The sequence below is a fragment of the Protopterus annectens genome, chromosome 5.part0 (genome assembly GCF_019279795.1).
Source record: "Protopterus annectens isolate FY-2018-M chromosome 5.part0, PAN1.0, whole genome shotgun sequence".
NCBI classification, from domain to species: Eukaryota; Metazoa; Chordata; order Ceratodontiformes; family Protopteridae; genus Protopterus; species Protopterus annectens.
In genome coordinates, this window is record NC_056735.1 from 1,455,882,570 (window position 1) to 1,455,900,069 (window position 17,500).

Genomic DNA, 17,500 nt, shown 5'->3' on the forward strand with positions numbered 1-17,500 from the left:
TATTGTATGATAAATCCAATCTTTTAAATTACAGTGGCTTATTTTCCTGTTAGAGTGCACATATTTCTGTCTTTTGAATGCTGTAAGATTTTAAAAGACCACCCATAGAGAACCACTGTAACTAGATTTACACACACTAGAGTCTCACAGAATGTTCTAGATCATTTTTATATGAAAGATATTTGAATAAATATTGATACTGCTTTTTCAAACATACATCTAGTTCCTCACAGTTTTATTCTTTTACCAGCGCCTAAGCCCATCAGTGGTAAAAAGTCAGAAGTGATTCTAGTCACTACATCTGTGCAGCTAACCCCGACATGCTGCCCCACAAGTCCACTTCCCTTTCAGCCTACCCAAGTTCCCTTGAATCTCTCAGTTAGTTAACATTACACCACCCAGTTAGGCCATGAGGTGCATGACCCATTTACTTGCACTAAAAAAAAAACATTTTCGTACACCTCTCTTAGCAATGCTAGTTGATAAACGTGTCCTCTTCCACTGTTTTCCCCTTCAGATTACTGACCCTCAAAATACGTATCTAATCTTTCTACTTTTTCATTGCAAACAATATCAGCTTAGCCAATCTCCTGTTAATATTCATACCTTGTAACCATCACTTTTGCTTAGCAAACTTCTTCTGCAGTCCCTGTGAAAGCCTTTCTTCCTTTTACATATTTTTATTTTTCAAAACTGAGTTACTGCTTCAGATTCCACTAGCTTTATAAGCTGCTTTTGGTTGAGTGAATAGGACCTAGTAGTACTCTGTTAGTTTTTACTACCAAAATTATATGGTACCTGACAAAAATTGTGAGGATTTGTGGGGTTTGGAGCAGAAAATGAGAACATAACTCTTGTAATCAGTCCATATGTAAGTCATGAAGTGTCAATAAATTGGCAATGCAAGTACAGTCTCTGTGTACTATATGTTCCATTCTGATTACATATGTGTAAGAAATGTCATTTGACAATTCAACCTTGTCAGAAGAATGTAGACAACTGCATGCCATAGTCAGATGATCAAGCCCCTCGTATATTCTCATCAACTGCCTCTTCTCATGCTATGTTTTGTCAGAAAATATGGCAAATGATCCGTTTATGTCAGAAATGCCAGACCACATCATCTTGGTGACAGAAACTTCTCCCACTACATGCTTTTATTAGAATGTCTGAAACCCACCCATTTCAAAATCTTCAGTGCTCAACACATTAGTACTAGGAAGTCAGCCTCAGAGTAAACTCTTGTCATATTCTCTGACCCACAGTATGGTCATGCAATATGTGCTAGTCTACTGCATGACTTTGGCATAGTGTCTAACCCACAACATGTTCTGGTCATTAACTCCATCCCACACAGTGTCCATTTCATGAACTTCAGCCTGATACATATACTTGTCAGAAACACAGCAGCTGTATCTAAAATATTCTACCCTCTCTGCTGCTACTGTTTATCAGGCTTCATAATTAGCTGTGGGTTCTTCTTAGCTATAACATATTGCGGCATTGTACTTCAGGGCTGTCTCTGATTTTTAGTTTCCTGACTGACTACAGTTGAATAAGAAAAAATGACTGAGGTACTATTTTGAGTTAAAATGGTCACTGTGGAACAATTGCTTGCAGGCAATTATGCTGGGTATTTGAACATTTTTGTAATTTGTATGCCTGTTCTGATTTTGCAGGAACATTTATGTTCTAACTCTGTTTTCTCCCTCGACCCCTCTTGCAATAAGTTCATCAGTTCATAATTTCTCTTACAGGGTACAAGCCTTATTCCTTTAGACTAAGATTATTGACAAGGTCAGCAACACAGTTATCAAGATATTTCTTAAAAATAACTAAAATCTCTAATGTTTTTTGTTAATTTGTTCCACATAACTGGTATTCTTTGTATTAATTATGAAAATCCAAGTTTCATTTTACTTGATTGCACTTAAAACAGATTGCCAGGCCTACAAATTAATGTACTTCTATATGATTCTAAGTAAAAAAAATGCCTGAATAAAAGTTAGATAATCGCACATTCTACATGTTAGGATCAGTCTTCCTGGTATATATCTTTACTGTAATGTGTAAAACTTAAGATTTTGACATCTTTCCATTTAATTTAAGTCTGTTACTGATAGAATTTTCTTTGGGAATTTTCTTGGGAATCCATACTCACTGTTATACATAGCGGATACAAAAGATGCTATGGTATTCTAATATTGGTCTAATATGTATCATATGAAAGATGGCCAGGCAGTTCTTATCCTTAGTGGTAAGGGCTTTTTAGCATAAGTACCATTCATTTCATAGCCTTGCAAAGTTGTACGTCTGCATGCTTAGTAAATGAGAAGTTCAACAACACTTGTTTGCATCTTTCGGCTTTTCTCGGTTAGGGGTCGCCACAGCGGAACTCCGGTCCGCTAATGATTGGCAGTAGATTTTTACGTGCTGGCTTGCCAGGCCTAACGCACAACCTTCAGCGAAGGAACGCCCATTCACATGTCGCCACACAAAAGACGCTCTAACTGAGAATCGAACGGGCAACGTTTAACGACACTAAAATGCCAAAATCTTTATATTTGTTAACCACAGCTATAGCCAACTTTAAAAGCAGCGGTTTCTTAATACTTGGTTTTCCAAAATATATTACATTGCGTTTATCAATCCTGAAGTGTAACCCAAATGTTTTAGCCCACAAGGAGTTGTTCCCATCATCAAAATCTTTATCGCAAGAATTAGAGAAGCTAATATTACGGTTGTCAGTAAACTAACTTAACCAATATTTTCTTCATGGTAATGTGGCAAATGCATACAAGTGTCATACAGCAGAGGAATGAGACCAATCCCTGAGGAACTCTCATAGTCACTGGTAAATATTCACTTTGTGCCTTGTATTATGACTGATTGAGTTCTTCTTGTTAACCATTCATCTAATTAGATATGGTTTAAATTTACTATTGCTTACAGCTTTGTGTATGACTTTGCTTGATAAAGAATTGAAAGCCTTTGCCAAATCTAAATAGATTATATGCAGTCTTAACCCTAGTTCCAGAGCCATTAATATTTAATCATAAAATTCCACAAGATTTGTAAGGGATAAGCTCCCCAATATGAAGCCATGCTGGTTAATATGTAGTAATGCAACTCAATAACCGAGCAAACAGAAATGTTCAATGATTCAAATGTTATTGGTTGGCTGTGTCATCTGGTTCATGTGTTTTGGTATTTAAAATGTCTTTTTTAAACTGTTTTTGAAAGCACTGAAGACAAAGTAACCTGAAAGCTTTGCTGATTTTGATAAGTTTTATTGTTTTAATAAAACCATAGTATCATTGAACATTTCTGTTTGCTCGGTTATTGAGTTGCTGTTGGACTGGATTACTATTGAGCACAATTTACCACAGTGGACTTCTTCTTTTGTTGCTGTTGTTAATATATAGTAATGCTCATTTTTAATTATTATTTTCCCAAGTAAATATGATGCACCTTTCAAGGCATTTACTTAGAAGCATTTACTTACAATCTTACAATGTTTTTTTCTTTCAAGAATAGTGGAGTTACCGCCACTAAAGTGATCGTACTCAGGTCTATTCACTGTCTCTATACAACTCACAGAGCAACACTTCTGATCTGTACCCTCATATTTAAGCAAAAACTTGACATATTGCCCCTCTTGTTAGGCCTCATTTTAGGACAAACACTAGCAAAAAAAGCCTTCATCAGAATGGGAATAAAGTACCAAATGAAATAAGAAACCAACAGACTTAACAGAAGAAGACATCTTTAAAATGAAGCCGGTTGTACCTGTTTTATGGACACTGGATAGTATTCATCATTAATATCCATTAAATAACTATAAAACTTCCACAATGTGTAAATGTTGTAAATACTGTGTAAATACTGCCATATGTAAATACTGTGTAAATATTGCCAAATGTAAATACTGTGTAAACACTGCCATATGTAAATACTGTGTAAATACTAGCAAATGTAAATGCTGTGTAAATACTGCCATATGTAAATACTGTGTAAATAGTGGCATATATAAATATTGTGTAAATACTGCCAAATGTAAATGCTGTACTAATGGGACTTCTCTGTGATTGTACTGACCACATTGCAACTATATTACAACCATCTACAAATGTTACTTGGAAGCTTATTACATACAAACTGCACTAATACTGTATTACAGTTATCGCAAATGCACCTTACAACTTTATGTCCTTTTACCACCTTTAATTATGCCTTGCTATTTACTGTATATGACTGGAAAAGGTCAACAGACCAGTTCATCAACTAGGTTGTCAAATAACAAGCAGATATAAATAAATAATAGTCCAGCACGGGCATTACATCTATCATAATTTTCAGAAAGTGTATTTTAATAAAAAGCCCTTACTAAATCAATGCTCTGAGTGAAGACTACCAGCGTTGAGAAATATTCCCTGATTTTTTTCAGTCTTTGTTCCTGGTCATTCTAGGAATTTTTTCTAATTTTTAATAGAAAAAGTTGAGAGGGGACACAGAGATTGACAACAGCAAGAATCTATAGTATAATGAAGTTCACCAAATCTAGTTCAGTGTGTCTTGTTAAAAGGCAACAGCAGTCCGTAGCAAAATACGTGCTACAAACTTGAAGTTGGCTACATTTTGCTAACTCCCCCAATGGAGGTGAGTGGATTACACAACTTCCATCATCTCTCTCTCCTTACCTGGCTCCTGTAGTACTGATCATACCTAGTTTACCTGGGTCACAGTCAGGGTTTCATATCTCCATGCCATGAAGCCACGCTGCTTTCTCATTTTGAATTTAAGCTCAGTTTCTAGCTGATGCAGTACTCTTAGTGCCTCTGTCCTTTTGGCCCAATAGTTAAATGCCATAACTGTACTTTGTGACTGACAGGTGATTACAGAGCGATATTGCCTGTTCCTCTGCATCTATATTTTTATTTTCCTGTGAAATCACCTACCTTCTGCCTGCATACATCTTTGATTGCTTGTGCTTTGAACAATCATCACATCAGTAGTAAGCTTTGTTCACCAGGTCTCTGGTATAAATGGAGCTATCTGGTAAAAAAGTGTAACATTTAATACGTAAATAAATAAATAATTTAAAGATCAGAAAATCTTGTCTACAGAAAATGTATGTTAGAATAAACAGCCCATCATGTATGCGTGTCTGAAACTGCAGTTCTCAGCATAACCATGTAGGGGGCTCCTACATATATCATTTGTGAGAAACTACAGCTGTATGGATTGGATATTATGCTTGGTCTGATGTTGCTATTTTTTTCCAGGTCATTGCTTCCCCTGATGCTAGAGGTGAAAAAGGTGAACCAGGTGATGGAGGGTTGCCAGGTGCAAAGGGTGACCGAGGTACATTTATTAAAAATGTCTTTAAAATAACAGTTGCTTTACAATTACTCTGTATGACATTGTAAATAGCTGAATGTATATGCTGTAGAAGACTAAAGCAGCTGAGACCACCAGTCTTACAAAAACTGAGTTCATTATATGCAAATGAAATTAAATGCAGGTTCTTCAAAGCAAAAACAAAGTTTTGTGGTTTAATCACTATCACGGTAAGTACCTTTAACTCAGTCTTGTACTCAGTCTTATATTGCTGGGAAACAGTCTATTTTGGCAGGTCTCAAGATTCTTCTGCTCATAGCAGCATCCAGTTTCTCCTTCTAGGTTTTCCTTCACTGTGGTTGACTCTGTCTCTCACAGTTGCTGCTTAACACACCAAGTCCTCTTTTATCAAGGGCAAGAGCTCAAGGGCACAACTCCATAATAAAGGTAAAATAGTATCATCTGTCTTTTTGGACATGTCCAAGGCCTTTGACACTGTCTGTCACAACAAATTATTGATTGTCTTATCCAAAATGAGACTACGCCCATCTGCTCTCACCTGCCTCCAAAGTTACCTGACAGGTTGTCAACATTATGTTAGATGGTCACAAGACCTGTCTCCCCTACTCCCAGTTACCCTTGGTGTTCCACAGGGCTCAATCCTTGGTCCACTTTTCTTTAGCATTTTTACCAATAACCTCAGTACTGCCAGTCCACTTGCTTCATTAATTCAGTATGCAGATGATTCTACACTAATATGTGCAGCTTCATCCTTTCAACAACTTCAAGAGATTCCGCAAAACTCATTTACCGAAATTGAAAAATGGCTTGCCAACTCAAAGCTCATACTCAATCCTAATAAAACCAATCTTATGATTTTTCAACACACTAAGACCCTAGACCCCCTCACCAACTTTCATATCACTGCAGTCAACACTACAACAATTCTGCCTGTGTTACAAACTGAACTACTTGGTGTCCTAACTGACAACAGATAGAGATTTGATAAGCACATATCACAATTTGTTAAGAAAACTCATAATAAAATGGGTATGCTATACAGAAATAATACATTTCTTACTGATAGTTCAAGAGTAGCCATTGTTAGAACCCAACTTCTCTCTAGAATCCTGTATGCTTCTCCCATACTTACTAACCTGAAAAAAAAAATCAGACCTAGATAAACTAGAAACATGCTATAATAAAATACCTAAATTTGCCACAAATTCCCCAGGTAGGACACATAACTGTATTCCTCTAAGAAAAATTTCCTGGCTAGAATTTCCACATCTCTTGACATATCATCAACTAACGATGGTCCATAAACTAATCCATCAACCATACAAAATCCCTGCCTTACAAAACCTAATCCAACCTTATTCCAATAACCGCACTCTTCGTTCAACCAATAAGCTATTTATTCAAGTTAGTAAATCCATAAATTCAGCAGGTGACTCCTTATATTCTTGCTACATAGCAAAAATCTGGAACTCATTACCTCATGCCATCAGATCAATAAGTAATTTGTTCCCATTTAAAAAACACCTCAAACAATATTTAACAGACACTTGGTGTTGCTCATGTAATACCCCTAGATAATCTTTCACCAACATTTCCTTCTATACTGCACTCTCTCACTATACATAGCTTGCACTAATCCCTTTTAATTTTCATACCCTGTAGTATTAAGTCTCTTACACTCTATTACTCCTCCACCTTTGCCCATCCTATCCTTCAACACCTTGCCTCTTCACACATTCACTCTAAGTAAAATTTAAGTCATAATATATATATATATATGTATATATATATATATATATATATATATATGTATATCCCAAACACTACCTGTCTCCTTCTACATTGTTCCCTATCTCACTTTACCTCAACTTGAACAAGCATATCACTATACTGAGTACTTACCTATTTTTTAATACCTTAATTAGCTGACTGCATGTTCATTTTAACTTGTGCTATTATTGAGGAAATCTCTGGAACCTTATTTGCTTTTCTTTTGATCAAATTGTAATGATTGTCATTTACTTTTTAATGTATGGAGCTTTTCTACCCGGGCCTCCACTGAAAATGGGTTCTGTTCAGTTGGACTTTCCCGGTAAACAAATGTAAAATAAATAAATTAAATAAATAAATAAATAAGAGCTGTCTGGTTGAGCTATTTTCAACACTATTTTATACTACATACACTGGCTAATTAAACAAACCTGATCTCCCTAATACACCCAGGTATTTTTCTGATCTTAAAGAAACAAGTACACCTTTACAAAAACACAACTCATTTACAATGAACTCTGGATAACACTGCTGTATTCATTATTTACGCATCTAGTTTACTTGAACTCTTCCATATGGTAAAAACTACCATGCATATAGCTTTTGTTGGGCACAAAGCCCATTCCATAGGCACAAAATCTACAGTTTCAAGCTGGAGGTAGATTGTAGCAAGCTGAATCTGGCTTCTGCTGCAAATGGCTGCAAACGTAATGCCCTCCTGCCAAGCTTTGTGCTTCCATCCTGTTGTTGATGCAGCCCTAACAGAGAATAATGATCCAATATCAGGGTGAATTCTTTCCCTAAAAATAGCCCTTAGTGGATTCAAGTGCCTACAGATGGCTAGGCATTCTCTTTAGGTTGTAAAATATCTTGCCTACACTTGGTTTTCATTGAGGTGACAGTGAAAGCACTACTCCAAAATGACCTTCTGATGGATCAATATACACTATTAATATTTTACTAAAGTCAGGAGAATATAGTAAGGCTCTGAACATAATGATTCCTTTTACTGCTTAAAAGCACTGTCTGTTTTCACTGTTCACTTTATTTTGAGGGACATCTTCCCCTTGAACCGGTCTGTGATGGAACATAGTACCATCGCAAAATAGGGTACAAACTTCCAATAATACCCCACTAACCCCCAAAACATCCTCACTTGTTTCTTAATTTCTCTAATAGGTCATTTTTACATTACTTCTATATTGTCTTTTAGGGGCATAACCATTCCTGGTCTTAAGACATATCTGAAATATTCTCTGCCATGCCTTCCTCGCTCTTGAGGGCATTCACAGTTAATCCAGCTTGCTCCAAGGAGTCCAGTGCAACCTGTACCTAAGATAGATAAGAGTCTCAATGCTCAGAATTTCTAATATCATTTAGGTAATTTACAGCTTAGTTGGACTGAGGTTTCAAGACTCTGACCATTATGCATTGGAAGGTTGCCAAGCACCAAGTAGCCCAAAAAGAAGGACATATAAGGGTCTGGCTGATCTTCAGAATGTTGTCTTTTCTTTCCTTTTTGCTAGTAGAGAAATCTGCCAGTAACTTTATCAGGTCTAATGTTGTTAAGGATGTCGCCTTTCCAACTCACCAACTCTAGGCATATGGTACCTGTCAAATTTAGAAATGCTGTTCAGCTTTCTAAAATCATTACAGAACCTGACTGCTCCATCAGGTTTGGGGACTAACACTACAGGAGCTGTTATCCTCACTTCTAGACTCGATTATCCTTAGCTGAAGCATTTTTCTTCCTTTTTCTTGTACTGCCTTTCTTCATACCTCTGGTACTTGGTAGGATTTTAAGTTAACCTTCTCTCCTAGACTAGTCTCAGCATCACTGTGCTAGGCAGTACTTAAAACACATCCTTACACCATAACATAAATTCTTTTTTTTTTCATTGTTTTTGTTGCTTGTATAGTATAGTAACCTTTATACTATATATATATATATATATATATATATATATATATATATATATATATATATGTGTGTGTGTGTGTGTGTGTGTGTGTGTGTGTGTGTGTGTGTGTGTGTGTGTGTGTGTGTGTGTGTGCGTGTGTGTGTGCGTGTGTGTGTGTGTCTGTGTGTGTAAATATATATATATATATATATATATATATATATGTGTGTGTGTGTGTGTGTGTGTGTGTGTGTGTGTGTGTGTGTGTGTACATATATATATACGTAAAATGTATTTATTTATTTTACATTTGTTTACCAGGATATTCCGACTGGATACATGTCCATTTTCAGCGGAGGCCCAGGGAGAAAATCTCCAAAAAGACATTCAACAAACTGTTACATTTTTACAGTTTAAAACACAAAATAAAACACAAATAAAAGGATTTTTACACAGATGTAAACAAACACAAAAACAGATAAATTATTACATTTTTACTCAGATGGAAAATTCTAGACAGTGTTTTTAAGAATGATAGGGTATTGAATGCGCAGTAGGCTAACCTGGTAGTAGATCCAAGGAGATCATAAGATTTATAAGTTAAGAAACAATAAAGTGTAGGCAAAAATCCTCCATGTGCACACGAGTGATGGTTAGAGTTAGTCTGGATTAGGACAAGGACATATAAATATACATATAAACGTAACTACTGTTTGTGTATAAATGTAAATAGAAATGTAACTACTCTGTGTTTAACTGGAACTTAGTATAATACAATGTAGGCAAATGGAGCTTTTCTCCCCAAGCCTCTGCTGAAATTGGTATTATACAGTCAGACTTTCCTGGTAAAAAGACAAATAAAAACATAAATAGTGTACCATCTATCTGAACTGCAGGCTCTTTACCAGATTCACTAATCTATTGCTGCTAAACTGACTACCAAAGTTTATACTCACTCCATGGTTTCAGAAAGTTCATACGGTATATCTGGTCTGGTTTTCTCATACACATGTCTGACTGCAGTTTTCCTCATTTATTGTTTTCTGTTATTTCAAGTGGACTCTGCCATTTTTCTGTCTGGGTGCTGGAGGTTGGAAGCCCATACCTAGGACTGACGTGCATATTCACAGAAGGCTCTTGTTATACTTTGAAAGTTAGTTATTGAAACAGACTTGTATGCACTTTCTTTCTATTACTTCAACCTTAGTTGACAGTGGTGAGACTCCAACTCCCATCATTGCCAGCCATTTTGATGTTAGTGGGTGTTATCCTACCATCTGGGTATCACATGTAGGGCAGTGTTACAGTTTACTTTCACATTTGGTAGTGGTGGTGACAGTCTACTATTTTTTTCTTCTCCCTTAATAACCTCAAGAGAGTCTTCTAGAGGCATCTCTCAAGAAAAGAAACTTGGTAATAGGGTACAGTCTTTTGGACGTTATTTTATACCCCTTCTAAATAACCCATTTGCATTACTATTGGCACTACTATATCGATATGGGGAAGTCATGTTATAGGACTGCAAGGCTAAACTCCATCTAAGAAGTTTCCCATTCTGGCCACTCTATATAGTTATTTTGAAGAGTTATGGTCTGTGACCACAGTGAACTTTCTGCCACACAAGTAGAGTTGTAGTTCATGCAAAGCCTACACTATACCCACACATTATTTTCTTATGGCTGAATTAAATTTCTCCCTGGGTTGAAATCTGTGGCTAAGTGCACAAAAGGGTGCTCTCCTTTCTCAAAGGAAAACTGGCTATGTATAGCCCATACCCTGTTATTATAAACATGACCCTTAACAGTGAATTCTGAGATATATATTGATTTATTTGAAATATTTTTTAATTTATTATTTTCAAACTAATAAGCAAAGAGCATAGAGACTCCTCAGACTCTGGAATAGATTGCCCATACATGTCAAGCAAAGTGCCTCTTTGGACCTCTTCAACAGGAACCTTGACGATTGGATGGGAGAAAGGAAATTCACCCCAGGGATCACGTCAGTCGCCCTGCTAGACAGGGGTCCAGGAAAGTAAATAATGTGGGAAGAAATAGCCAGGGAATTGTTATGGCTAGGCTTGTATAGGCCCTAGGGCTGATAGCCTAGTACCAACCTATGAACCTATGAACCAAAGGAATGGTGTATGTGAAGCTACCACCATGGAAACAGTAAAATACTGGATACAAACTGTTTAATAAAAAGATTGAAAACAGCAAAATACTGGATAAAAACTTTTTAAGAGTTGACAACAAAATGCTGGATAAAAAATATTTAATAAAAAAGGTTGGGTAACAAAATACTGGATACAAACTCTTTAATAAAGAAGGTTGAGCCATGGTGGCATGGCATACACTCCATTTCTTTGGTTGCTAGTGTGGGTTTTTGGTGTTAGCCATTTTTATTTCTGTTTATTTTGCACTATTTTGTCATATCATCTTTCAATAAAATTTATATTTCTCTTATAATTTCTTCTTCCTCTTTAAATTCTGTAATTAAACTCTTTATCCTTTTTTCCCTCCTTTATTATTTCGCTGTCTTCCACTATTCTACCCTGTACACCTGTCTGATCTGAAAACTGTGCTAGCTGTATTCCCCCTGCTGTCTCTTTCTGCCTTTATAGTAAACCGTACAAACAATTTCAGTCTTAAAAAATCCTGTTTGATATGTTCATTCTGTATTACTCCTCCTTTTAAATTTCCACATTTTATTAATTCCCTTAACATCTTAATATCATGTGTTGATATTTTTCCCTAGTCTTTCTTTTTGGGCTATGCTTAAGATCTCTGAGCATCACTATTGACATATTTACACTTTTTTATTTCTTCAAACAACTGTTTTCTCTATATCATATTAACGCATGCATAAATCACTGTTAATATTATATGTTTTGTCTCATTCTCATATCACATATCATTACTTAGCCTAGTACTAATATTATAACATCTAAAATTCTTATTTCTTCATTCCTATTCCAAAACATGTCTCATTTCTTACCAGCAAACAATCCCCCCCATACTGCCTACATTCTTATTTGTTATATCAGGTATCTAGCAAATAAAAAAATACATGTTTATTATTTTATACCATTCCACCACCACCAAACCTTTTATATAATTTCTAATGCTATTCACATTTAATGGTAAAATTCCTATCTCATCCTTTTCCTTGTTTGTAGGTTTTGTACTTGCATATGTTATTTTTCTTATCCTTCCCTTACTTCTCCCACCTATTGATTTTTCACTGTCCTGTTCTTGTTTTCCTCAAGTCCCAATTTCTCTTACTTCTTCTGCTTTACTTCCTGAAATTGCAAATCTGTTCTCTTCCTATATATTAGTTACCTCACTTTAAACTATTTAGTTCTTCTCAAACTACCTCAGCATTGTTTAATCTTTTTTATTATCTTTATCTCCCATACCACCTTCTCTTTCAACATCATCTGTAATAATATTTTCTACTGTTTGCCTTTCTTCTGAGCTTTCCTCTTCATGCCTTCCTTTTCTAATATGGAACAGTCCAACCAGAAATGTCCAAATTCTTTATAATTGCTACAAAAGGCATACATTTTCTGCTGTATGTCCCCCTCCTCAAATTTCCACACTGTTGTTTGTTGCAACTTTCTACTAAAATCTACATAAATCTTGTCATTCCCACAGAAATAACATGCATTGGGTTCACCCTGGTACCTAACAACACCTTCCTTACCATTCATAATTAATGTATTTGAAATATGTTGAATTTTCCCATCCTAAACTTCCATTGTTACCCACACTTTCCAAACCCCAGTTCATGCATTTCTTGCATAACATATTTTTTAAACGTTATATGCTTTACCACAAAGTAAAAAAAAACAGTTTTAACTCATGCTCATCCGTATCTGAAGTATTAAATTGCATGTTTATTTTCTTTTTTGTTTGTGGTCCATAATTCTCAAATAGTCTTTCTATAGTGCTGTGTTTTTTCAGTCTCACTCATACATTTTTCCAGCAAGTTAAAACATTCAGATGTCACCTCAAAAAAATGTTCAGCTCCCAAAAGAATTAATGCTCTTGTTTAATGTTAAACTCTGGTAAAATAATATTATCCATAATGTCACACCTGTTCATACTGCTATCACTTTTTTTTCCCCAAAATCTCTTTATTTCAATTTTCTTTTTTTTATTATTTGAAAAAAGAAAATTGAAATACTGCTATCACTTTTACTTTTTATTCTTACCACTGGTCATCTTCTGTGTGGCTTTTGAGAAACTGCAAATGGCTGTCCCCTTTTACCTCTTTCATCGATTCTTCCTTACCGTACTGCATCTGCATAACTTTTTTTTTTTTATTGTAACAAAAACCCTGTTGCAGAGGTAAACCCTGAACACTGGCTACTCCACCAGCTGAGAAAGCTTCCAGTGATTTGCCTTCACCAGCTGTTACTTCTGTTTCCAACCTCTTAATTTTTCCTCTTCTAATACTATCTTTACCATGTCACTCCATCATGCTTCCTCCTCTTCCTTTGGCTCTGTCTAGTTCATCAAATCTACCAGCACTTATGCCTCTAGTCCTCCATTTTCAAACTCTGTAACAGTTATTTAATCTCAGTCTCCTTTCTTCAGTAAGTTTTTGCCTGCTCCTCTATCCAGCTCACTTTTTCTCTTCCGAAGAGTTGGAGTCCTTTATTTTAAGCATATTTACAGTATTTATATGATATTTACAATACTTTCACTTTTTACAATAATAGGTACACTATATTTTTCAATGCACATATTTCATCTTCCATTTGTACTTAAATCAATATTCTAATTAAGTTTTTTTGAACAGAAGCTGCCTTTAAAAAAGGAATAATTAGTATAGCATATAAAATATTGCATGATAACTATAAGAATTGACCAGATGAGAGAAGAAAGGATTGGGAAGAGAGACGGGATAAGCAATTCACAAAAAACAATGGGAGGATATATGTATGTCTCCTAAATATTCAACAAAATCTAGAAGATTTAGGATTTTTGCTTGGAAATGTTTACATAGATATATTTATACCTCAAGTAGACTCCAAAAATTTTTTCCTCAGGAATACAGCAAATGTTGGAGGTATGAAGGGGAAGAAAGATGTAATTGGGAACATATTTCCTGGGAGTATGGAGAGTTAGTAGACATTCAGCATTCCCTGTGGGATGCACTGTTGGAGTTGCTGGGTGGGCAGATTGGTGTGACGAAGGAGATGATTTTTCTGAGCTATGATACAGAATCGGAATTGCCTAGACATAGTAAGGTCTTGCTGTGTTTAATTATGGTGGCTGCCAAAAAAGCAATTATTAGAAAATAGAAATTAAAATCTAAACCAACTCTACTAGAAGTGGTGAATATAGTAACAGAGATAAAGCTGGAACTGAGATCTTTAGAAAAGAATAGGAGCAAAATACATAGGGAAAAATGGGAATTATGGGAACAATACATACAGGGGAGCAATGGGATTTAAAAGAAGGCTGGACTTAAATGAGCTATGTAATGTCTGAATGAAAATGATTGGGTAGATTATAACTTATGTATAACGTTTGCAACTGAGAGTGTGTCAGTATGGTTTGTGATGTAAAATGCTTGCAACTAGGATTGTGTCGGTGTGGTTGGTTTTCATTTATATAAATGTATGATTACCTGGGTCATCGGTGATGGTTTAATAAAGATTTTCTTGTTAAAAAAAGGCCAGTGATCAAATAATTTATGTAATATTGCTTAGGTTATATGATATGTAGCAATATATATGAAGTATAATGTTTGTAAATGTGAACGTGTTAATACAGTTTGATTACTTTTACATAAATGTAAATTTACCTATGTCACAAGTGACAATTCAATAAAGGTGTTATTTTTTTACCAACATTGCTGCCAAGTCCCATTTCCCATTAAACATTATTTCTTTCACTTTTTCAGTCCAGGTAGTACATATTACATTAAACACATTTTATCCATCACATATATATATATATATATATATATATATATATATATATATATATATATATATATATGTGTGTGTGTGTGTGTGTGTGTGTATATATATATATATATATATATATATATATATATATATATATATATATATATGTATATATACTTTTTGTTTCTATTTTCATAAAAAACATATTCAGTCATGTCCGTGTTTATATCATCCGAACCTTTTATATTATCAAAGTATTTTAAATCACCAAGTTTTTCCATAACTTCACAACTCTAACATTTCTGAAATACATACTCTGCTGTTTCTTTACAATAATTACATGTTTTTTCCTCCCATTTTTAATAAGGCATATCGGCCTTTACTTCTCCATATTCTTAAATCTTTCTGTTCTTATTTTTATAGCTTTGATTTTCTTTATCTGTTAGGGCCAGCCTTAGCTAAAATGGCACCCTAGGCGAAGTACTGTTCCGGCACCCTTTAAGCCCAACCCACCATACTCAAGAAACACCTCTATTTGAGCCACACCCTCAGGTCACTCCCGAGAGAAAGCCATTGCAGTTATTTCCTTCAATTATTTAAATGCATAGGAAGAAAAGATACTTTGTAATATAGTTAAAGTGCAAGTAAAGGTAGCATTTTCCTTTAATAAACCTGCTTTATCTGTTGCTTCTTCACACATATTTTACTATAAAAGTCATGTCCTCAGAAAATAGAAGCCTGTGTGCCTTGTTTCAAAGGGTTGCTTAAGTTAATCTAAACAGATTAATTTAGTTTCAGGTAGGCGAGCAAGCCTTACAGCTCAGTGAAAGTGGAATAGCAACCTCTATCCTCCCTGTGTACAATAGCTTAAGCATCGGGGACACAATACTATGCAAAGGAAAAGGGCACTTTTTTAGGGAGGTACAAACTATGCATTTACAGAAACAACATTTCAGCATCAAAGGAACAACCTGGTAGAAAACTAGTTGTCAGCCAGCAAAGTATAATGCTGTTAACAAGTTACGTATGCTAAACTGCCCATCCATATCCCTCAATGAATCAGGGAGAAATCTTTACAGAATAAGGGACAAGTCCAGGAAAAAAATCAGTAATGACAAAAATAAGAGAATGTGAATTAATATACATTTTCCAAATTAAAGGAAGTCCATAACTCTAGTTATTGTCACAATTTATTAATGGTAATTTACCACATTTTCTGACAGAACTAAAATTTGAGTCAAAAGCAAATGTAATAAACTTAGCATTATAGAAGAAAATGTATTTACAGTTTTTTTTATTTCTCTTATTCTTTTTTTAGACACCTCACAGCAAGAGGTTCTCCGGTTCAATTCTCGTCTGGGGTGCCTTCTTTCTGGCTGCATGTGAGAGCGGGCAGGTGATCCGCTGTATACCCCCTAACCGTAAAAAGCCGAAGAAGAACAGAATAAAAGCAGATGTTAAAAATGCAACAGAAATTGTACTTGACCATTTGTTAGCATAGCTTGGCAGCAGGGGAAGGTAACTGAGAATCCTGCCTTCCACACATCAGGGACATTTGTATGACTCACTGTGTAAAGTATGTTTGATATGATGCTGTAAAATCTCTTCCTAAATTCATTTATTATAGTAAAATGTGTCATCTCTTCTTTTGAATGCAAGTGGTTTCAAAGAAACAACATAATTGAAACCAGGCACACAATCAACCTGTATTCTTACAATCCAGTTAGCTTCTGATTCAGTGAATGTGACAATGCTACCCAAAACAACCCTGTAGAGCAAAAAAAACATGAAGCTATATTTAACACATTGAGGAGAGATCTATGCCTGGCATACAGAGCATTGTTAGACCCCACTCTGATGGACCTCCTACATATCAACAAAACAAACAGCACCATAATTACCCATTCTAAAGACTTGAACCTTGTCTGTGATATCAATAAGACCTACTGAAGAGACAGGTAAATATCCCAGAGACTACCCCATCTCTGGAACAGGCTGGCCATCCATGTGAAGCAGAGTTCCTCTCTAAATAAATTTAAATGTAAGTTGGACTATTGGATGGGGAACAGGAAATTCATCCCTGGCGTGACACCTGTATATCTAATGGACACAGGCAACCCATAAATGTTTCATCTCTCAGGCTCCTGCTTACACTTATCAAGAGTAGCAGAACTTGTCAGAGATTTCAGATGCATAGCTAGACTTAAAAAGGCCCAAGTGGTCATTAATCTAATGAATCCTTGAACCTTTATTTTTGACTCATGTTTAGAAACAGTTTTGCTCTCATTTTTTATTAACCTTTGACTTCCTCTAGAATACGATCTTTCAAGTTACAGTTTAATTTAGTCCACTTAAGTAGCCTTTTACAACAGAAAATAATGAAAGTATATTTATGAGCAAGTCTGAATTTCTTTTCTAAAGTAAAAACATTGATTATGAAATGTTGTTTTAATTTACTAATTGGTTTTAGATATGTGATGACATTTATGTTAGTTGTGTGCTGTTTCATTTTGTAACACCTGAGACAGTATTTTTTAAGTTTGAA

The 17,500-nt window shown here is 35.3% G+C and overlaps 1 protein-coding gene across 1 annotated transcript in view; it reads left to right on the forward strand.

The window, feature by feature from the left end:
- Nucleotides 1-17,500, forward strand: part of COL4A1 (collagen type IV alpha 1 chain) — a 1,084,337-nt gene that overhangs the window by 557,950 nt on the left and 508,887 nt on the right. The window contains exon 19 of the mRNA XM_044071271.1: nucleotides 5,286-5,364. Within this exon, the coding sequence (XP_043927206.1) occupies nucleotides 5,286-5,364 (79 nt within the window). The remainder of the gene's footprint in view (nucleotides 1-5,285; nucleotides 5,365-17,500) is intronic.